General features: G+C 35.5%; 3 protein-coding genes across 7 annotated transcripts in view; 2 read left to right on the top strand and 1 right to left on the bottom strand.

Annotated features, from left to right (window-relative positions):
• pabpn1l (PABPN1 like, cytoplasmic) lies at nt 1-3,870 on the top strand. Its single transcript, XM_042728480.1, has 7 exons — nt 1-252; nt 739-832; nt 1,790-1,857; nt 2,024-2,130; nt 2,210-2,297; nt 3,025-3,149; nt 3,506-3,870. Exons 1-7 carry the CDS (start codon nt 238-240, stop codon nt 3,543-3,545), a joined length of 537 nt encoding a protein of 178 aa, XP_042584414.1. The 5' UTR covers nt 1-237; the 3' UTR covers nt 3,546-3,870.
• trappc2l (trafficking protein particle complex subunit 2L) lies at nt 3,861-6,741 on the bottom strand. The gene is made up of 5 exons (XM_042728479.1): nt 6,610-6,741; nt 5,010-5,182; nt 4,432-4,519; nt 4,248-4,327; nt 3,861-3,999 (listed from the first exon to the last, which is right to left on the bottom strand). Exons 1-5 carry the CDS (start codon nt 6,640-6,642, stop codon nt 3,954-3,956), a joined length of 420 nt encoding a protein of 139 aa, XP_042584413.1. The 5' UTR covers nt 6,643-6,741; the 3' UTR covers nt 3,861-3,953.
• A 67-nt stretch (nt 6,742-6,808) lies between these two features.
• galns (galactosamine (N-acetyl)-6-sulfatase) overlaps nt 6,809-22,712 on the top strand; it is a 31,564-nt gene continuing 15,660 nt past the window's right edge. For 4 of the 5 annotated variants that reach the window (XR_006155259.1, XR_006155258.1, XM_042728476.1 and 1 more), the window contains exons 1-11: nt 6,809-6,948; nt 8,088-8,211; nt 10,023-10,097; nt 10,196-10,298; nt 10,874-11,017; nt 11,642-11,708; nt 11,808-11,935; nt 14,103-14,242; nt 15,457-15,560; nt 20,448-20,584; nt 21,018-21,123. Coding sequence is in view for 3 of the 5 variants with exons in the window: in XM_042728476.1 (XP_042584410.1) it covers nt 6,847-6,948; nt 8,088-8,211; nt 10,023-10,097; nt 10,196-10,298; nt 10,874-11,017; nt 11,642-11,708; nt 11,808-11,935; nt 14,103-14,242; nt 15,457-15,560; nt 20,448-20,584; nt 21,018-21,123 (1,230 nt within the window). In the remaining 2 variants the exon portion in view is untranslated. The remainder of the gene's footprint in view (nt 6,949-8,087; nt 8,212-10,022; nt 10,098-10,195; nt 10,299-10,873; nt 11,018-11,641; nt 11,709-11,807; nt 11,936-14,102; nt 14,243-15,456; nt 15,561-20,447; nt 20,585-21,017; nt 21,124-22,712) is intronic. The other variant, XM_042728477.1, reaches the window with a different exon arrangement.

Here is a 22,712-nt window from a genome sequence, read left to right as displayed (position 1 = left end):
TTACTTCGCTGTGAATAATAATAGCTATGTGTTGGGCAAAATCGCAAGATATCACTACTAGGCGAATATCAGGCACGTTTCACATATAACGTTAAACATGGCGGATTGAAAAGGAGAATTAAGTTCTTTAAATTGCACAATTGCTGTGAAATCGCGACGAACATACAGAAAGGCCTACCTTCCTGCAGTCTGTCAGTCTTATCGGGAGTTTCCACACAAAGTCGTTGGCAGTTTAGTATGGCGGCCTCAAGGGTTGGTAAATGTTTTATTGCACTCAACAAACCAAACATTATTAAACCGTTAATTATTTTAAACATTTAAAAATGATTTTTATAAGTTTTAATAACCCCCCCCCCCCCCCCCAGTTCATGTAAAGGGACAGATTACCTCCAAATTATTTTAAGACTTTTAAGTTTACGTTTTCACCATTGTTCTTTTCTGTTACTCATAATAATAAATACATAAATAAATAAAGGAAGTAACAACACACAAGTAGTAAATAATGTAATTTTTCGTTTTTGGGTGAATTATTCTTTTTAAATAATCCTGTAACGTTTTTAACATGTTGTGTCAAAATGAATATGTGGTCACAGAAAACAAAATCATACAAGAATTAGAAAAACAGTTTAAAATGTCGTCCTGCAAGAGATGTCATGTCATCTGCCCATGCATATTTTTTTTTCTTAGTACATACTGTAAGGAGCTGTGTTTGTGTGAAAAATCATCTTGTTCCTTCAGGAGCTGGATGCGATTCAAACTCGTGTGCTGGAAATGGATGAGTCTGACATGCAGTATGAGGTAGAGAGACCGTTTCCCTACAGCCCTCAGGCAGGTGAGCAGCCAGCTGGCCCACACCTGAGCCCATCTGCTGGGCCACAGTGTCTTATCACTGCCCAATGAGGCATGCCCCAGAAGAGCTGTCCTGCAGCCCAGTGTAGTCTTATCTAAGGACATCTCTGCATGTGCAGGGACAGCCTTCTGTGAAAACTGTGAACCCTTAAATGCTCAAAGACACATTTACAGAGTTCCTACACACGTTGGCAAGTCCATGTGTACTATATAACATGTAGAGTGTCATATGTCTGTTATCATGCCATCCTCCAACAGCAAAACATAGACTTGGCTGACTAATGAAATTGAATTATGTAGGGCAGACCTTGTAGGGCTAGTTTTCTAAAAAAAAAAAAAAACAAACAAAAAAAAAATGCAGCAGTTAAGTTAGTTTTCTGTCCATTTCAGTATGAAATCTTGACTGAAAATATGAATATTTCCATCATCACCAGAGAAAAAGATAGTTAATTTAAAACACATTGATCGAAAATGAAAATGTTGTTAGTACACGAGAATACTTAAAAGAAAATGTATGCAATACAGATTGTTAAAGCAGCTTTACAGTGCTAAACAGGAAAATGTTTCAATGATGCAAACAAAATTCAATTCTGCTGTAAAGCAGCTCTAAAAAGAGGACAATAGTAAATAGTAGAAGTAGTAAAATGTTCTTCTAACAACTGTTTAATAAAATATATTCCATGACATTACTGCAAAAAAACACCTTTTAGGTGTATTTGGATGATTTAATGAACATTTAGGCAGTTTTTTACATTAGTGCTACTGTGTTTGTACAATTGGGTTTTTCACTCAACGCCTTACAGTTACTGAATTATATGGCCCAAATATAGCACTAGCCCTGGACCTCCCTATCATGTATCACCTTAAATGAACTTCATTATTTAAAATATAATGATAATATTTTATGATTTATAACTAACTTTGATCTTCCCTTCCTCAGGGTTGTTCTTCAGTATGAACCATGAGGAGAAAATTGATTCTGATAGGAGATCTATCTATGTGGGGAATGTAAGCTGCTCACGTTCTTAAGATCTCCTTTGCCAAGTAGTTACTGAAATAAGCAGAACAGATTTGAACTTTTGTTTGGTGTTGTATTTTAACCATGTATTACAGGATTCCATTATTTGTAGTGTATGTTTATGGAACACTACAAGCAGTATTGATTGATTTACAGGTCGATTATGGAGCAACTGCAGACGAACTGGAGATGTACTTTAATGGCTGTGGCCACGTTAACAGAATTACAATCCCGTATAATAGATTCACAGGCCATCCAAAAGGGTGTGTATCAATTTGGCTCCCAAACATATAAATATAATTTTTTTTTTTTATACATGTTTTGAGTATATTTTCCTTGTAGTTTTGCCTACATTGAGTTCTCAGAGAGGGAGTCTGTGAGGACTGCCATGACTTTAGATGAAACACTATTCAGAGGACGTGTCATTAAGGTGAGATGGAAATGTACTGCATTGGGATATGATTATGCATTACATAGCAATGAGACACCACCGCTGGATGTGGCCCAAATCAGTTTTGGGGTTGACGGAGTGAACAGAAAAATATCATGTTGGTAATTCTGATATTTTCAATTATGATCTGAGCCACTTTTATATGTGGGAATAAATTGGATAAAGGAATACACCATCTGTTGATTTGGTTTTAGATTCAAAAATAAGGAAAAATAAAAGAAAATGTACTAATGACAGTCACAACTGAAAATTTACTTTACCAACACTGCATTAATTTTTATTTTCTTCTGATGAACATGCATTCACTCTTAAATAAAGGTTCAGTGGACCTTTTCCATTGCACAAAGGTTTTTTACAATGGAAAAAGTTTCTTCTGATTGTTAAAATGTTCCTCATACTAAGACAAAAGCGGTTCTTTTAAGAACTGTTTGCTGAAAGGTTCTTTGGGGAACTAAAAATGGTTTTTATACAGCATACTTATGAAAGAACCTTTATTTTTAGGAGTGTGGTGGGCTGTATGTTTCAGTTTAAGGTCTCCCACATTTTAATAATCACCTAAAAACAAAAACATGAGCTGAAAATCAGAATTGGGCACTATTGCTTGCAGTGTGAATGTTGGCTCCAGTGTCAGTTTGTTTGTCATAAATCATTCTGGATTAAAATCTGTGACAGAAGACCATTTCACATCAAGCTCTTTGTGCACTAGGTATTGCCAAAAAGAACAAACATTCCAGGTTTCAGGACTACAGACTTGCGTGGAGGTTGGTCCCGAGGACGAGGTTTCCGTGCTTCGAGATTTTACAACCCATTCAGGGGCTGCCACTTCATTAGGTCAGTTCTGCCAATACATGACAGTACGGAGCTTTATGGATATGATATGCTTTATGATATGGAGCTTTAATTGTTTTAGAGCAGCGGTTCATGACTTGCACTCTTCATATATACTGATTCAATAACCTTAGTGGTGATATGGTAACCTTAAACTAAACAAACCCTTAAACCTAAAGTAAAAGTGTTGCTTTCAGATTTGTAAAGACAAACATTATTGCAATATTTCAGTTATCATAAGTGGTATCTTAACATTTATACTTGCTTTCTTGCAAATGTGGCATTTGTACATCCATGCTTGTTAATCCAGAATTAGAGCCTTTTTTTAAGATGTCATAAAACTGTAATTTTTGTTTCAGGGAAAATGGATTAGCTGATCCTTGGGTCGATTCTTTTTGATATTCAATTTGGACTTTTCTGTTATCTTCAAAGCACTTCTTGGTGCTGATTAATTTATGTTTCAGTAATTGCATGACGGGAGCTCAGTTATTATTTTTCTATGTGTGTGTAGCTTGAATGACACTACAAAAACGGAGAGTTGATTTGTATTGATTGGTTGCTATTTTATTTATATTTTATTCCATTTCTTTAAAATACCATGCCTGTAAGAGGCTGAGATGTCTTGTGAATTTCAGTACTTTGTCTGTTTTGGAATTTCAGTGCTTAAATTGAAGTCAAAATCAATGTAAATAAAATCAACATTATCACACGTCATTTCACGAAACAAAAATTAAATATTTATTTTCACCTTCTGAACAATACACAATAGACATTCATGTAAATATATACAATTGTGAAGAAAGGACATCAGAAGGCCTGCACCATCATAGTTGAAACTATACTGTCAAAAGCCCTGAGAAGAAAAAAAAAAAGAAGTTTTATTATTATATTAGCGCAGGGGTCACCAGACTCAGTGTCCTGCAGAGTTTAGCTCCAACCCTAATCAAACACACCTGAACCAACTAATCAGCGCCTTAGTATTAGGCATACTAGAAATTTCCAGGCAGGTGTGTTTGTGCAGTTTGGTGACCCCTGTGTTAGCAGATCAGTCAATACACACAGCAAATACCTCAAATGTATGCATTCACTAAATGCACTTACTTTGATTGAATTGGATCACCAGGATTGTAGAATGGGTTACACATTACATCAGTGAAGGAGTTGTGCAACTTTCTGAACATCTGAGGAAAGATAATGCTCATTAAACCCATCTGATTGACTTTTTTTTTTTTTTTTTTTTTTTTTTTTTTTTATGAAACTGACACAATACACCTATGGAACTTACACTTCTAATTTCGTTGTCTCGTAGAGACGTGTTGGAGGAGTCCACAACAATCACAAACTTCACCTTAGAGTTTGTCACGTAGCCATATCTGTAATTCTTGTTAAGATGTTGACATTTGAATAATGACTGAAATCGCATTAGAAAGCATTCCATCTTAAAAGGTGGTTCACTCAAAAATTAAAAATGTCATGTTACAATTTGCATTTTTTTTTTCTTCTGTGGAACACAAAAGATGGTATTTTAAATGTTAGTTACAGAAGTTTAAAAGTTTACTTTAATTCTACGGACAAAACCACTGACATTTCTCAAATCTTCTTTTATGTTCCACAGAAGAAAGTCAGTCATACTGTTTTGGTTAAAGATTAGTGGCCAACTAATACAAGTTTTTCTCAGCAGCTTTTGCTGATATCCCAAGGGCAGGATGGCTAATAATTTCTTTCTGGTTAATTTGTGATAATTAAATGGCTAATTTAATTTCTCTGGCCCTACATTTTTTCTTATTTGATAAGATGGAATTAGATCCCAATAAGAAAGAAATTTCTCTTTCGCAACTTGTTTAATGCTGACTTTAAGGATACACTTTGTAGTCCTCAGTTGGATAGAGGAGTCCCAGATAAAGCTCCCTCTGGTCGGCCAAGGCTTTGCCCACACCAGAGATCTTCTCCTCCACCACGTCCAGAGAAGTGTGCACTGTGTAGTGGAACTTGAGTTCCCCCTGTGTAGGAACGCTCCGAATGTACAGTGGATAGTTCTGCAGAGATCAACATAATGTTAGAGTCAAGTCTGCTATTACAGGAAACACAATTTCAGCTTGTAATTTTAATACAATTTAGAATTAAACATGAACTAGATTACAATAATCTGTCCATTTGCAATAGCTGATCTGTGCATAAATCATGTTTATGCTATCTTAGACCGTGGTTTTCCAAATGGCAGTGTTCAATTATTTACAGAAAATGTCTAATTTAAAGAATTCATAATATGAATTTCAGTTTATATGTAATAAGTTGTGTGTGTAAAATATAACGCAATTACTGGACCAAAAACAAAAAAAGAACTACAAGGTAAGAAAGTATTAATGGATGTTCGATGACAGAACAGATATCATCAGAATCAGCAGGTTTTCATTTAATTTTATTTCTGATCGGCCAATCGCATCAGTTAGCGGTCAAGCATTTTTAAAACATGACTTGTTTCCATATCTACTCTATACCACTGACTGCTCATCCAGGAAGTCTGTTTTCTACACAGCTGTGCTTGTGATCTATATTTTTTGCAATCAATACAAGAGATCTAATAAAATATAGGCTGCTACTATCATTATTGCTGTCTGCATTTATTTAAGTAGCTGTGTAATCAGCAGGATGAGGTACCATATGCAAGGCATCATCACAAAAGTTTTATTTTTCATCCACAATATCAGCAATAGCTGACCAGATGAACTCATAAAGACTGGACTCAAAGACTGCGCAACATAAAACTTCACTAAAACACTTATGTAGTCATGTTTTGTGTAGCTGTATTTCTATTTCTGTATTTATAACTTAGATTGATGTAAAGGTCTCCTATATGTGGGGGTGTCTCAATTATTTCGAATAAGTAAATCTGATTAAATTTATGATGTCGTCCGCTTTTGCCATGTTCACCCCGCCCCGCCCATCCCATCCAATTATGAGTACTCACCATACTGTCGCAATTCATCCGGTAGTGTGGTAGATTACAACAGCACTCTTTGTACACTAATTTACACAGTTTAGGAGACAATGTAGAGTTCTAAGCAAACTAACTTACTTGAATTTGTAACGCAAACAAGGGGATCTTGTGTAATCAAGGTTGAGATGCAAAAACACTGACACAAAAACAAACACTCCCCGGTCTCCCATGACACAAACATCGCTCAAAACAATGTAGGTTTGTAAAACGAAAAAGTAAAACATGGTATATTTCATATCATACAATATTACATTCACTGTACTTGTGCCCTTTCAATGTATTTACATTAAATTGTAACAGCCATGCAAGTAAATATATGCTACTCAGCTCTGATCATATTAGACACATATTAGAAACTCTTCGCATCAGATCTGATAAACCCAGCACGTCGGATCTCGGACGCATTCAAGCATTACCAAGAAATAATTTGCTTTATCATAAAAAAGCTTACACGTTTTCACTTACCTCCTTCGCGATGACTGCTATACACACCGCCATGATGACGCTACAAACACGGTCACGTGACACGCAGAGTCACATGACTCATAGTTTCATAGCGCTCGTGACTGTGTGCAATGCTTCTCGTGATGCGAGCAAACACGCTTTGCAGTGTTGAATGTCTAGTATACTTAACAGTTCCGCTTTAGAGTGCACTTCCTGAAAGTTAGCATGTGTTGTGTAAAGATTTAAAAGAAAGTTATAATGAGTCTTAAGACTGTGATCTGTGTCTTGTGGGCAGTATGCGTGGGTCACACTGAAGGAATCCAGCATGGTCCAAACATCATCATCATGCTTATGGATGATGTAAGTCCTTTGGATGTCTTTTTCTTAGAGGCTTGACTGACCAACTAACTTCAGAACTTGAATTTACTCGTTTTTGTGTTTATACAATTGTACGAGCAATACATGTGTGTATATCTTTGGTGTGTGAAATGCATTTGTGTTAGATGTACTTCGTTATAGTTGACATTTATACACGGTATACAATATAATTCTCTCTCTCTCTCTTTTTTTTTTTTTTTGTATTTATTAGTGTATGTCGCAATATACAGTGCTGACAACTAAAAGATAATCCCAAAGAGATTAGGTTATGAATTTTTAAACCATACATACAATTCACACTAGGCAAGGTCTTATGTTTTAAGTGCAATCAGACATCAAAACATTTATAATGCATTAGAAGGGATTAATTGTATGATCCATTCTGATTCATACCAAATAGTAGAGCATGGTGCTATCAACACCAGGGTCTTCGGTTTGATTCCCAGGAAATGTACAAACTGATACATTTTATATTTCGAATATAGTATACTGTATATATTTTGGATTTGACTCTCAAATGTGTTAATGTAAAATAATTTTTTGTTAACTATTTGTTCTTTTGAAACCTGGCATGGTAAAATGGTATAGCTTATGTGCAGTGATTCAGTGTGCAGTGATATATACAGTCTCTCTCTCTCTCTCTCTCTCTCTTTCTCTCTCTCTCTCTCTCTCTCTCTCTCTCTCTCTATCTATACATATATAAACATATATATATATATATATATATATATATATATATATATATATATACACACCTCTGGTACTGCTGTTGTAATAAAAATAAAAGAAATGATGTCAGTTTAATGTTGTGCATTTATTTTTAAATTATTAAATTTATAGTCTAATTTAAATTATATCTAATTTAAATGTATTTTAAATTATTATTATTATTATTATTATTATTATTATTATTATTATTATTATTTTTACATTTTAATAAATAGATTTAACATTTACTTGGGTTTGCTGAGGCCCCCTAGTGGGCTCTGACCCTCTAGTTGAGAACCTCTGGTCTACAGAAGGTGCAGTCTGATTTAGACTTATTCCACAATCATTAAATACATTTTTTACACCATAAATTAGAAGCATGCTCATACCATATTCTCTGTTTCTGTCTGCAGATGGGCTGGGGTGATTTGGGAGTATTTGGGGAGCCCTCCAAGGAAACTCCAAACTTGGATGTGATGGCTGCTCAGGGGATGCTGTTTCCAAACTTCTACACTGCCAACCCTCTGTGTTCCCCCTGTATGTGCTGCTTCTGGGCTTGCCTTTATCCCTCTATCACATTGTTTTTGTTCAGAATATTAGCATACTGCTTACTGCACATTACTGTATGCTGCCTAAGATAAATATTTTAAGCAGTAGTACTGTAGGCTACAATGCATTGCTTATTTATTCAGATCTAGTAAATGTAGCTATTTATTTTGCTGTTTCAAGCAAACAATAAAGTAAAGAAAGACGTGTTAATTATTTCATTTAGGTGTTGTAGTACTCATAGCAGTGTGCTCTGCTTATGCAGCATTCTGCACATTTTTGCCAATGAAGTAACTGATCTGGGTATTTCATGCACATGGAAATTTGCATATTGCCTTTTGTAAAAAATGGCGTGAGTTGCTGTATGCTATTCTAAATATGTCTACCCAGAGTCTAGACAGGACTATTCAGCTTTGATTCTTGGTGAATAGGCCTGGTCTAGACATTAGGAGCACATGAACTTATCTTTTAATTTGCCTGAATTTTATAAAACATTGTTGAAAGTGCCAGAAATTGAATGATTCTTTTCTCTTTTGAAAGTGAATGCCCACCAGAATCATAAACACTCATATAAGTAATGAAATAATATGAAACATTCATTCTACAGCGTACCCTACAACACAAACTGATTTTAAAAACATTGAATCTTGATTTTTTTTTTTTTTTCTGAAGAGATAAAAATGTACACATTTAGTTTGAGGTGACTTACATTGAATGCATTGATTTACAATGCAATTGCAAACATTTTCCTCATGTCTTCTTGCTGAGGAAATGTAAAAAAAAATCTTCAAATGCTTCAGCTGTTTTAATTCACACACAAGACGTGTGTGGCTGCGTGATAGTGAGAGGACAACATATTATGCTAATAAGGATAATACACTATCAGTATTGAAATATGCTAATTATGCATGATTTGGGAATTTGAATGGACTTGCTATGCAGAGCAGATCTTATTAGTCCTCTTTTCAATTCTACATAATTTTTAAGCAAATAAGACTTAATCAGTTGTTAATCTCGAATGTGTGAGATGAAAGTGTGTGGAGCACTCATACCTGCCGCTGTACGGAGACGTTATTATAGAGCTTTGCTTCACCACCTTAATTAGAATTTTAATCACAAAGTGGAGAACTTCCTAATCATAATATCCAGGGTGAGCTCTCTCATGACCAACGTCTCTTTCCTTTCCCTTTGAAATTAAGTCTTAAATACCACATGATTTAAATTTCTACAAATGCATAAGTATTGTAGATGAGCATCTTGAATTTTTTGTTAAATTTTAAAACTTATTTCTAAAGAGAAAGACTTTGCAGTAATAAAGGTGCATCTCAAAAAAAAAATGAATATCATGAAAAAGTTCAATTGTTTTGTAACTTATTTCAAAAAGTGAAACTTTCATATTTTCTAGATTCATTACATGTAAAGTAAAATATTTCAAAAAAAATTTTTTAATTTTTTTTTTAATTCTGATGATTAGAGCTTACAGCTCATGAAAGTCAAAAATCCATTATCTCTAAATATTAGAATTTTTCCTAAGATCAGTCAAAAAATGCATTTGCAAAACAGTTTTACCCATGGCTTGCACTATACGCTGCTAAACAAAACATACTACACCAATGTTTGTAGCCTACACACATGCTATTAACCTCTATAATAATAATGGGTGTTCCCATTCTTTTTTTCCAACCCCTCTATCTAATAACTTTTCAGTTGGTGGTGTTTTCTCTTTTAAAACAATCATTGTTAGAGTAGGTCTATCTTTTGTATCTTTGATGCTTACTTCATAATTCATCTGTATTCTATAGCCAGGGCCGCTTTGCTTACTGGAAGACTTCCTGTGCGAAATGGATTCTACACCACCAATGCTCATGCTAGGAACGGTATGATCGTAAACCATATCCTTCTTTCCTCAGCCCTCCTTCACTATTATCAGTTTATCTACTATTACTACTCCCATAATGGATTCTTTCTCCTACAGCATACACACCTCAGGAGATAGTGGGGGGGATATCTCAGGACGAGATCCTGCTTCCAGAACTGCTGAAAAAGAAAGACTATGTCAGCAAGATCATCGGCAAGTGGTGAGATTCCCTGCACCGTCTCTCAAGAGATGTCTTTCTCAGAATAGTGATATGAGCTGTAATAGAATATCGAGGAAAAATTCAAAGTGAAACAACTGTAGAATGCATTTTTAATTCCACAAAAAAGGCTCACAGAACAATATTTATTATTTTTATTTTTATTCCAGTTTTGTGTAAAATATCTTAGCGTTAAAGCCGTTAATAAAATCTTACTAAAAATGTAAATATTTGTTTAACTGCATGCCATGTGACCAGTTATATTTGTATTTTGTGAAAACATTATTAATAACTGTAATAAATTAATGGTAAAATATTTTTACCCAGCATTTAAAATGCATTATGAGAAAAATACCTATAATGGCATTTTCTATTTAAACATTTTTATTTAAATGCAAGTTATGCTAAATTTTGTAATTAAAATACACACACACACACACACACACACACACACACACATATATATATATATATATATATAGTGTGTGATATATATATATATATATATATATATATATATACATATTGCATAGGCCATATGTCCTTCTGAAATGTTTAATTTTTATCTCCTACCTTAGGCACCTTGGGCACAGATCGCAATACTTACCTCTGAAGCATGGCTTTGATGAATGGTTTGGTTCTCCCAACTGCCATTTTGGCCCCTACAATAACAGCGTTCGTCCCAATATACCTGTCTACAACAACTCTGAAATGACGGGAAGGTGAGGTGCAAATATAATGCATAATAGGTGCTTGCTAAAAACACCTTTGAAACCACATAGCAACACAGTGAAATCATGGCCATCAGATTTGAACGGGTAGGCTCCACTCAAATTTTCTTCAGAAAATGTCAAAATTTTGGCGAAGTTTCGCTTTTCCTCTTTTTATACCAGCTGCAGTGTACGGTCTCATTTTCTGCCCATTTGTTCATTCCAAAACAGCCATATGTGCATTGTGGGTCATTGGCTTTGGCGATAGGGCTGGTTTTGCGCTTAGCAGTGGGTTTAATCAGCATGGTGTGTTTGAGCCTGGCTAGATAAACACGCACACACTCACACCCAAGAGATGGCAGGTTGCGTTAGCGGTATGTTAGGACACCTGGAACAGCCGGAGCATAAGAGAGTTGCCTCTACCATTCCACGCCTCAGCACCTTCTCACAACGCGTGTGTCTTCTGAGACACAATCTCGCAATTTACCTCTTCAGATTCACACCCTGGTTCTGCACTCGGTTTAGGAAGCTTGTCATTTGGAACAAGAACTCATATGGTGTTGAAATGAGTTTGTAGGCATGGTCTCATTAGATCTGCAGGAAGCAGAAAGTTTAGATGATCTGTGTATTTGGCAGGTATTACGAAGAGTTTGAGATTAATGTGAAAACAGGGGAATCCAACCTCACCCAAATCTATTTGAAGGTGAGTTTTCCTGTTCATTGGCTTGATTAATGTTGATTTGTGTGGATCAGTGCGGTTGATGTTGTGCCTGATGTTGTTTTTGATCCTATCTGTCTCCAGGAAGGCTTGGACTTTATCTCTCAGCAAGCCACGGCCCAGCGGCCCTTCTTTCTCTACTGGGCTCCAGATGCGACCCACTCGCCTGTCTACGCCTCAGAGCGCTTCCTGGGAAAGAGCCAGAGGGGGCGGTATGTGAACATTGTTAAGCATCTCATCCATTTTTACTCATCGTTTGTGCGAATCACATGAATGAAAGCTCAAATAATGCTTGTTTTTAGAAAAGTTGTGCTGTAACTTTTTTAATAAGCCGTCTATCTACTAAGCCACCTACCTTACAACCACCCAGAAAGGATCTATATACATTATGTCACTAATCACTCAGAACAACCATTCTGTGGTTGCCAGAACATAAACAGTATATAAAATAAACAGTAAACACAAATTTTAAAACATAAGATGTATCATAAAACCCTAACGGATAACAAAAAACTAAGAAGAAACAGTATTGTTTCAATGAAAAACCATTAAATATGAATTGTCACATAGGGGAATTAGGGAAGGTCAATTTTCAAATCATTTGAAAATTTTAATATTAAGTAATAAAATAGTAGTTTTAATAGTATTAATAAAATTACATGATTTATCCAGTTAGATCTATTACAAATTTTCACCATAAATAGTAAGTTAAATAACGTTAACCAAATAGCAGGTTTTTATCATAAAAACACATTTTTTTTTTTTTTTTTTTTAAGCATCTAGGACTTAGCAACATCTAATAAATGTCATGCCCAGTCAGTGACTATGTTGGTATTTCCCAGTATGATTATTATTATTATTGTTGTTTTTAATATTGGTGTATTTTCTTATCTTGAATTTGTCTGAATTTGGAAGCGGATAACATAATGTATTGACAATTTTTTTTTCCTAATTCAAAGAGATTAGTTCTTTCTACGCCAGCTTTCAAAAGTACTGAACAACAGAAATCCATGTTTTCAACGTCATATAAATGCTGTTGCTCCAAATATTGCAAATCACACTACTAATGCACAAACTGACAACCTCATCACAAACACACAAACATATTCAAGCGGAGTGATATAATAAAACAGCATTTTTGGAACACCACTCAGCCAAACAAATTTGAGGATTGGAACGGAACTGTTGTATAATATACAATGTTTTATTGTGTAATTTCACATGTAAAAATCTAGATGCTTTAAGGCAAAGTACCCCAGGTAAATAGGGTAGAAAATGTAACTGATATCACCATGCTTCTTAAGTTGACTTTGATTGGCATTATTGAATTAAATATGCACTCATTTGCATTCATTTCTAGAGAAGAAATATGAACATTGGATAAAGCCAGGATTCATTCAAAATTCTTTCTTTTTATCAACTTATTGGAGTCAAATGTTTGTGATATTATCGCTTCATAAATTTAGAAAATACTGTCATCAGAAAATGTAACCATGTTTTTAGGAATAAATTAATGATGTATAAAATCAGGCAAACAAACATACTCTTCTGTAATAACCTTTAGAAAACTGATAGGTATTAAACTGTAAAAATTGGTGTCCTGAAGTGGAGTTTTTGTCTGCATGAGTGCATGAGATGAGAAAAAAAAATCAGTTTTAGGAAACTGCCTTTAAATGTATATATAGTCATTGAAATCTAGTGTATTTTGCATGTTTATTTTCCTCTAATTTGTTAAAAACACATTATGAAAAGCCCAAACTCTAAAAAATGACCAGTGCATGAAATAATCATGTATTTCCTTTAAAAAAAGAAAAACATGTATTTTCTAAAATCAGCCATTATGTTACTTAACAGTCATAACATCATTATCTTTTTGGTCAAAAATTCTGCATTGTACTCTGCAGTTTTGTGTTATATGAATGATTAGTTAATGAGATCTTATTTTTCCTGCTCTGAGGCGAGAATAAGGGCTGAAGGCTTCATTGGTAGTCTTGTCTGCAACTGTTTAGTATTCCGCCCAGTGCTTTGGAATACTGAGGCTTCAGTAAGCATACGTTTCTTCAGAATGCTAAATGAGGTTTGTGTTGACAGAGGAATGGATCAAGGCTGAGGGGTATTAGCCAGGTGCTGGCAGTGGAGGGATTCAGCCTGACAAGCCACATCTTAAAGTTTTATAACCAGCGCACATCTATCTGAGACATCTATCTTCCTCCATATATCACATCCATCTGTCACAGGACAGGTTTCAAACGTGGGCTAATTTGACAGAATTTGTTATGCTGTCTGGGTTAGTGCAACTGAACAGGTTATCTGGGGTAGTTTTTAGTGTTTTGGTTGCTGTGATTAAGGTGGGAAGACACTGTTTGATTTGTCTTGTAGTTATGGCGATGCGGTGATGGAACTGGATGACAGCATCGGTCAGATTCTGGCTCACCTGGTCAGTCTGGGAATCCACAACAACACATTGGTGTTCTTCACCTCGGATAATGGGGCAGCAGTGATGTCTGGAGCGCATCAAAGTGGGAATCCATTTACACTTCTCCACCTTAAACATTAACACACCAAAGGGGGCTTCCGCAGATTTTTGGGGGTGTTTAGGACACTTTTTTTTTTTCAGTAGGGGACTTGCAAGAAATTATTTCAATTTCTTTATCCAAAATAATTTCTTGCAATTTGTCTGCTGATGGTGTAGGTTTGTTAGATTGAGAAGGCTGATTTTTTTGTTTACTTTTTTTAATATAACTAATTTGAGCTACATTTAAACTTTGCTTTTGATGTTGATTAATATAGATCCTTATATATTTTTATCTCTCTGCCTTTTTCACAAATCGCAAGTTTGTTACAGCCAATTAAATGTAACAATATATTATAAATATATAAATGTTGTTATTATTCTTATTATTATTTAACTTTTTGGGATAAAGTGTTGCTCTGAGCTTCTCTTTCACACACTACCAATAAATTCAATTAAGTTAAAAGCTATGATGTGTAACTTTTCTGATTAAAAAAAAAAAAATAGCAAAATGTTATTAATGAGAGAGTGTCTTTAGCCAAATGCACTTGGATAAACCTATAATAATTATTTTTAGAGCTTTCAGGATGGATTTAAACCACATTTATCAGTGTAGATGAGCAGGGACGAAGCACAACCATGTTATTTTTTTTATTTTTATTTTTACAGCTAGACACCCAAAAGTTACAGAGTGTAGCTTTAAATGTGTGATTAGTATTAGTTCATTACCCTCCAGTTTTTATTCCTAATAAATATTTAGAGGCCCATTGGTCTTCTGTGGCATTTAGTGAAGCAGCACTAAGTGCAAGCTTGAATCAAACCTGCATCACCCACATGAGTGCAGCTTTAAAATATATCTGAATTATGTGCAGTTACTGCTAGGCCTCGGCTCAGATGTTTGTTCTAGTTTTCTTAGTTTTATTTTCATTGTTGGTCTGTGGACATATACGCCAGTCAGATATATTTCAACATTACATTGTGTCATTTTAAGAAAGGTGGTGTGAATTTTTAAATGGTTAAGTTTAGAATACTCTGGCAAGCTTTAAATGTTTTTTAAAACGTATCTCAAGACCATTGCATTCTGTTCCGTTCATTTACTCTCCCAATACATCTATTCAGTTTCTTTTGTAAAGATTATTTGTTAGAGATGAATTGCCATTACTCTACTCCACAGACAAGGCTTTGTGTTTAAGATTCTTTTCTGTCATTTTTCATCATCAGGCGGCAGCAACGGCCCATTCCTCTGCGGAAAGGAGACTACGTTTGAAGGCGGGATGAGGGAACCAGCCATTGCCTGGTGGCCTGGAAGGATCCCTGCTGGCACAGTGAGAATGATCCCAAGCTGTTTCACTTAAATGTAGAAGTCCCAATTGTGCTTTCAAGCTCACTGTATTCTATCTTTCCACACCTTCAAAATGCACCTTACACATTTCTATCCATTCAAACACTCTATCAGTGCCTTCTGAAGTGTGTAAGGCCCTAAAACATAAAGTGGCTGTGATTGTTATGTCACACAGCATTTCTGTTCAGTCAAGTTTTTGATTGGTGGTTAATGAAAACCAAAAAAAAAAAAAAAAAAAAAACATTCACCTTGTGGATAAAACAAATTAAATTTTAATTAAGGGATAATGCCCATCCAGCCGGTTGTTATTGTGCAATATCAGAGCTTTCATGAAGAGTGCCGCAGTTCATAGTAAGTGGCTTTGAGACAAGACAACAAACATTTTAAAACAAGACGAACATTTCAGGGTACAGACATACCACTTATATGCACCAAATAAAACAACAACAATTATTCTGATGACAAGAAAAACACTATAACAGTATAATAGTACAACTGAAGTACTCCGATTTAATTTTCAATACAGTCCATAAGTGCAAGATGCAAGATGGTATCAGGCGCCTTTGTATGAAACAAGACCGAGTGAATCAGCAATGTGATGCACGAGACATGAAAGAAGCGCTGGCCTCAGATATCCAGATGAGTGGTACATTAGTCAGCATTACTATTGAAAACGGTTATTATTAGGAATAACAGACCTCGGAATGTCTTGGCTGACCAATCAGAATCAAGCATTTCAGAGAACTGTATAATACATTTAACAAGGTTGATCAGATCTTTGCTACCAATTTTTTTTTGGTAGCAAAAAAAAAAAATACTATACCAGTATTTTAAAAATGGAACTGGTTCTTCTAAAAATCAGTTCCTTATTTAAATATTGGAACCAAATAACAGTTATGATGCAATTCCATTTTAAAGTTTACCTTTGTCAGGACAATGATTAAATGCTTTACCAAATATCTTCTATTTATTCTTGAAATTCTTTATGATTCCCAGCCCTGGTCTCCTTTCCTCCCCCCTTTTTTTTGTGGCAGAGGAAGCCTCCTTTTCCTGATCCGCTGAAGCTGTGTGCTCCGCAAATGACTTTTAATTGTATTAGGGGCAGCTGTGACATGGGGCTGTGGCGTGGGGGGATTTTTGAAGGAGGGAGTGCGGGAGCCGCGCTAAGCCTGCCCCCGGCTCATATCTGAGGGGTGTGCGGGGCCCTGATAGCACGGCGGAGTGACGAGGGAGAGGGGGATTGGGAACGTCTTAAGCAGCTAATCTGTTTGTGTGTTTGCTGAGGTTGGATTGAGCTGTAATGAGGGCTTCTGTATCTGAATATGCCAGGCGTGCCGGATAAAGAACAGAAAGGGAGAGGAGAGCAGAGAGGAGTGCTGGGGTATGCGGCTGGGATGGAGGTGTGTGGTGTGCCAGGTGTCTGGGCAGTGCCAGAGCAGTGCAGAGTGGGATAAGCAGGTGTTTCGCACTGTTAATGTTTGTCTTGCAGCGACAGGCTGGATTTTGCCCGTCCTGCTCCACTCGAGTGTGGCTCTTTGTGATATGTGTATCTTCTCATCCATTTCTCTCTTGGGAAGCATTGATGCCCCTTTTTGTTTTACAAAATGAGGTGGGGTTATATTTATTACAGATTTACAAATACATTGAATCAAAAATGTATTCACAAATAAAGAAAATTGAATTTATTAATTAATATTCAATGTTTCTCAGAAATTCATGAATTATTTTTATATATCTAGAAATTAATTCCGTTTTTATATAGCTGTTTTGTGTTTTAGAGGATTTCTTTGCAGCTTTGCTTTCGGAAATAAATCCACAGATAAATGTGCACAATTTAATTGTGCACAGAAATAAATTTTAGCAAGAAATCAAATATTGAAATAATAATATTAATAATAATAATAATAACCATTGATGAAATTAAAACCCAGATTAAAAAAAAAAGGGAAAAGAAAATAGAAAAAAAAAATCAGATCTCAAAACTTTCTCTCCAAAATGTTCATGTAAATGTATGATTATTTTTTGGGCAAGTAACTTAAGTAATACAAGCAAGTTTAGTTATACAAGCAAGTACCTCAAGAGAAGCAGGATTAACCCTAACAAGCATATAAAATATATTTTTGTACTATATAAACATGCTCTAACTTTTAGAACTCCCTCTTAAATAGTAAGTCGCTCTTAAGTATGAACACCCCCCAGTAACTACTGTTATAGTAAGGATGGGACTGTATGCACTATATTAGACCCAACAGCAAATACTTAACTCTGAAGAGGATCCAATGCATTCAGAAACAGCTGAATGAAGCACAACTCAGTGTCTCGAGATTATTTTTAACCTGGGATGTCTTAAAAAAAAAAAAAAAAAAAACATGTAGGAACCATATTATATATCACCACAAAGTCGTTATTATGAATTTTCTGTGAGCCGTGAGTTTCCAAGATGGGGGCAAGTCAGCGAGTTAACAATGTCAGATGCAATAAATGCAGCATTTGTTATAGTGGTAAATTTGTTAAAAAGAATGAAATTATAATGGTTTTTCATTGCATTTTCTTTATATTCAGCATTTTGCAGATATAGAATTAAAAGATCTTGTTGGATTTTATGCAGAAAATCTTGCTTAGACCGAAGTTATTTGAACCTTCTAATTGACTTCCTAACTCATAAATATGAACTTCATCAGAATCTGAGTTTTTAATTTAATTTAAGTAAATGGCATTTAGATATTAAATTGTTTTGATTTAAGTAAAACTTTCTCGCACATGAATAGACGTAATAGTCAAGAAAATCACACAATTTTTCAAAAAATATAAATGAATGGCCTAACCTGCAGCATATTGTTAAGAAGATATTAACAAAAGTGATTTGAGACTTGACGTTGATTTCACCTGGACTCTGCATCAGCGATTATGAACATGTCTGTGCTTGGTGCACCTACTGTTTACTTCACCTATGGAGTGACGTGGATATAAAAATAAAGAGGTGGGGGGTGTCACAGTCAACGTGGCCGTCCCAATCTCTCCTGCTGTGTTTATCAGCTCAGAGACACATAGACTGAGTGCATTAGGCAGGGTTTGCAGGTCTGTCTGCTCAGATAACTAGCGTCAGCCAAAGACACAGAAACGCAGACAGCTAGAAGAAGAGGAGGAGGAGGAAATGAATTGGAGATAAAGACATATTAGTTTCCCTTTTTACTTGTCCCATGTTTTTTTGTGTGTGGTGGTGCTGGATAAGAGCAGCTGGTGGTAGCGGCTAGTTACCTTTATTAATTGTTCCCTTTGATTTCTTCTTTTCTTGTGTGTATAAGTATGTGTGTGTGTGTGTGAAGCCTGAGAGTGAAGATAATGGAATGTACTGGCTGTCTGGCAGTGGTGAAGGGAATTCTGGGAGGCTGAAGTAGGCAACGTGTGTGTGTGTGTGTGTGTGTGTGTGTGTGTGAGTGAGTGGCAGAGCCAGCTGCTCCGTGCTGATAGCGCTATCTGATTGTGAGCGTGCCGTCTCCCTCAAAGGGCCGCTCAGGAGAGAATAGAATGGAAGATCAAGGATGACAGCGAAAAAATGGCATTTTATCGTAAAATAGTTCAAAGTTTATAAATAAAATAAAGCTTTTTTTGCAGCAGGACTGGGGAGGACAGATAAAGCAGCAGTTCCGGCCTCTGTCCCAACTCTCCTTTCTCCCTGCCTTTCTCTTCATTTACAGAGATGTTAGTGTGGTTTATAATAAACCTGCGAGCACAGATTAGAGCGGGAACTGAAGAAACGCGTCATCGTGGTTCTGCTCTTCTAAACTGGCCTCGCTGCCAGTGCTTGCGTTCTGTGCCGTCTTGACAAGATTCACACATGAAGAAGATGATTTTGTGTGCTTGTGTTTGTGTATAACTGCAGGTTGCAGCATGGGTTGATGTATCACAGTCTTGAGAATCTAGTGATTGACCAACATATCAGCCAATATTAGGATTATTAATTATCATTTATGATGGATAATTGTTCTTGCCTATCCAATGAACTATATAAACCCTACTGTATCATATTTGATGCGTACATTTCTAAGGCCTCTAAATTATAGACATGATCAAAACTTTGTACAGTTGTATACCTGTTGTATGCTTAATTTTGACTGATAGTTTATACTTTTTTATGCAAGTAAAAGGACTTTTAGTTTCTTTCTAAAAACATCCCCTTTCAGGTCGTGGTACACGTGTCTTTGAAATTTTTAATGATTTTTATAAAGTGAACATAACATAATAATATATTAAGACACCATAATATTGTTAGTACTATTTCAAGATAAACACTTAGTGGACTGAAACATCTTAGGTTTACTTGAGATATATATATATATATATATATATATATATTTTTTTTTTTTTTTTTTTTTTTTTTTTTTTAATGGAAAAAAATCATATTAAATTGATGGATCAAATGCATATTAAATTGATGCATTAAATGCATATTAAATTGGTGCATTAAGTTTTTGAGGAATGCTTTATTTATTAATTCATTTATTCTTACATCTCTCAGTTATGATCGTATGCATTGCATTATATGTTTTGTCCCCCACAATAAAAAGTACAGAACTTTGTTCATAAAACAAAGCTTTTAAATTTCATCTTACAAAGACATATATAGATATAATGATCCCATTGAGATACGTTATCAGATTAAGCTATCAGAAATTTATCTTTGGCCAAATAATACTGTATATGGTTTTCCATTAAATTCAAGCCAAAATTAACCCTTAAATAGTTAAGGGATATGTATGATATAGAAATAGAAAATTTACCAACTTGACCAAATCATTTGTTATATAACAATGTATTATTCCTCCCAAACTAAGAGTTGTGTGTGTGACACTAGTGCTTTGTTCCTCAGGTGAGTTATCAGTTGGCCAGTGTGATGGATCTCTTCAGCACAAGTCTCTCTGTGACTGGTGTTCTTCCCCCTGATGATCGTGTCATTGATGGTCTCGATTTAAGTCCTGTCCTCTTCAACAACTCACTGCTCGACAGGTAACCACCTCAAAGCAAGTGTGACTTTCATTCATATTTGATTATATTGTGGGTGGGTTGGTGGTCAGTCGAGACTGATTCCTAAAATATCTCTTGCCAGAAAGTCCTCTGTTGTTTAAGCAGTTAAATGCCCTTATGTTACAAATATGATGTGGATGGCCATTACTGTCTCAGTCCAGCTCCAAAGATGATTTGACTGATCATTACTTTGCTGCTACTAGCATGTAGTTTCTGTAGGTGTTCTTCTGGGTAAAAGAGTGATTTTGAGGGAAGTTAAGGTCCCCTGTTTAAGCCACTACCTGGAGGCTTTGAGAAAGGGACCATCCTTTTGCAAAAGGTGTTTTACTGAACACATTGTCAAAATGGGATGAGACATGGTGGGCAGTATTGGCAACTGGAATGACTTATCACAAAATTCCAATTTCATACCCAACAGGCCCATCTTCTATTATCGTGGCAACCAGATGATGGCAGTGCGGATCGGGCAATACAAGGTGCACTATTGGACTTGGAGCAACTCATGGGAGGAATACAACACAGTGAGTGATCGCAAATTTTCAGTTTGTATTTCAGTTTCTGTCTTTTCCCCCGGCAAACATTGAGTCAAGTCAAATTTATTTGTATAGTGCGCAGCTTTACAGAATGTCACACTGTTATGTTTATGATGCTTTACCAAGAGCAAGTTGTAGGAATATAATGCAGTGTCGATATATAACAATGCATGTGGTCCTCCTGATTTGTGTCTCACTATAATGTATTTATTATAGTGTTGTTTAGCAAATAAATATTAGAGCATAAGAGAAAGTAAGCAATTCTCATGCAGTATTAATAAAAAATTGTTCAATTGTCACAGGTGAAAAGTCTGATGCTCGGACACATGCCTGATCATTCTAATTATTGGTAACTAAGGGGTTTAGATAATGATCAGTTTTGTTCTAAGCAATAGTTAACAATTCTCAAAAACCGTCAATTAAGATAAAATTGGTTGTCAGAGAGTCTGATGTGACACGTATGTTAGTAACAAATCTGATTTCAGATAGAATAACTATATTGTGATGTTGTTTCTTACTGTGGTCTTTTGTGATAAAGATTTTGGTCATATTGACCACCTCTAAGTAGTTTAAACAGTCACATAATGCTTTAATCCCCCAGTGAGAAAGAAAAAGTACATCACTTCAACACACTTCTCATACTTAGAAACAAATTATTCACCAAACATCGCAAAATAAATTACTCACCCTGTATATGGTGTATGATTGTATGACACTTTTTCTTCTGTGAAACTTATTTTTCTCTATACAGTGGAAGTCAGTGGTAACATTATTCCAAATATCTGCATATATATTTCACAAAAGAAAGCCAGTCATACAGGTTTGGAACGACATAAGGATGCATAAATGATAATAGAATTTAAATTTTTGGGTGGGCTATCCTTTTAGAGATCTAATTTATCATGTATCAGCCAATATAGGTAATTACAAAATCTTTAATATTGCCCAAATATCAGATATTGTACATCATGCATATCTATAAGGGATTTTTAAAACCTCATCTGGTGCAGTTTGTACTATAGATGTAGAACCATAAATAAAATAAATTGTCTTTCCATTCACTTGATTTAATCAAGCAAAGAAAAATACCCCATTGATTTACAATGAAATACTTTTTGACTTGCAACCACCTAAAACCTATCCAAAACGGTGGCAACATCTGTACAACCATTCAAATTGTTTTTTTCTAATCTAGATATTGTCTCACGTTCCCCCGATTTCTTGCCTTTTGATGCAGTAATTGCATTCCAAAATGCACATTAGCACGTTAATGTTATCTGAAAAACAATGCCTTATCAAATAGACTTGAAGATCAGGCAGTAATGAATATTAATGGAGCTAATGGAGCGGGACCACTTCTGCAAACACGCTTCATCTATTAGTGTGCTATTCCAGCAGCATCCCTCATGCTGTGAGTTGCGTTCTGTCAAGCCCTCGGGGACACGTCTGTCTGTCTCTCATACCCACTACACATGCTCTGTTTCCCATTAAAATCACACAACACACATACATGCAACCCCTGTCCGCCGTCAGCCTGGGCCGCGGGCTTCTTCTCCGAACGCAAGCGTTTGTTTTAT

Source organism: Cyprinus carpio, chromosome B7 (genome assembly GCF_018340385.1).
Source record: "Cyprinus carpio isolate SPL01 chromosome B7, ASM1834038v1, whole genome shotgun sequence".
NCBI lineage: Eukaryota > Metazoa > Chordata > Actinopteri > Cypriniformes > Cyprinidae > Cyprinus > Cyprinus carpio.
The sequence above is the reverse complement of the archived record's forward strand: the minus strand, read 5'-3'. Positions and strand labels throughout refer to the sequence as shown.

Coding starts and splice junctions, on each gene's coding strand:
- pabpn1l (XM_042728480.1), top strand. Junction 1,858..2,023: donor GATCTATCTATGTGGGGAAT/GTAAGCTGCTCA, acceptor ATTGATTTACAG/GTCGATTATGGAGCAACTGC. Junction 2,131..2,209: donor TTCACAGGCCATCCAAAAGG/GTGTGTATCAAT, acceptor TTTTCCTTGTAG/TTTTGCCTACATTGAGTTCT.
- trappc2l (XM_042728479.1), bottom strand. CDS start 6,642: ATGGCGGTGTGTATAGCAGTCATCGCGAAGGAG. Junction 5,183..6,609: donor TAGCAGTCATCGCGAAGGAG/GTAAGTGAAAAC, acceptor TGATCTCTGCAG/AACTATCCACTGTACATTCG. Junction 4,328..4,431: donor GAGACAACGAAATTAGAAGT/GTAAGTTCCATA, acceptor ATCTTTCCTCAG/ATGTTCAGAAAGTTGCACAA.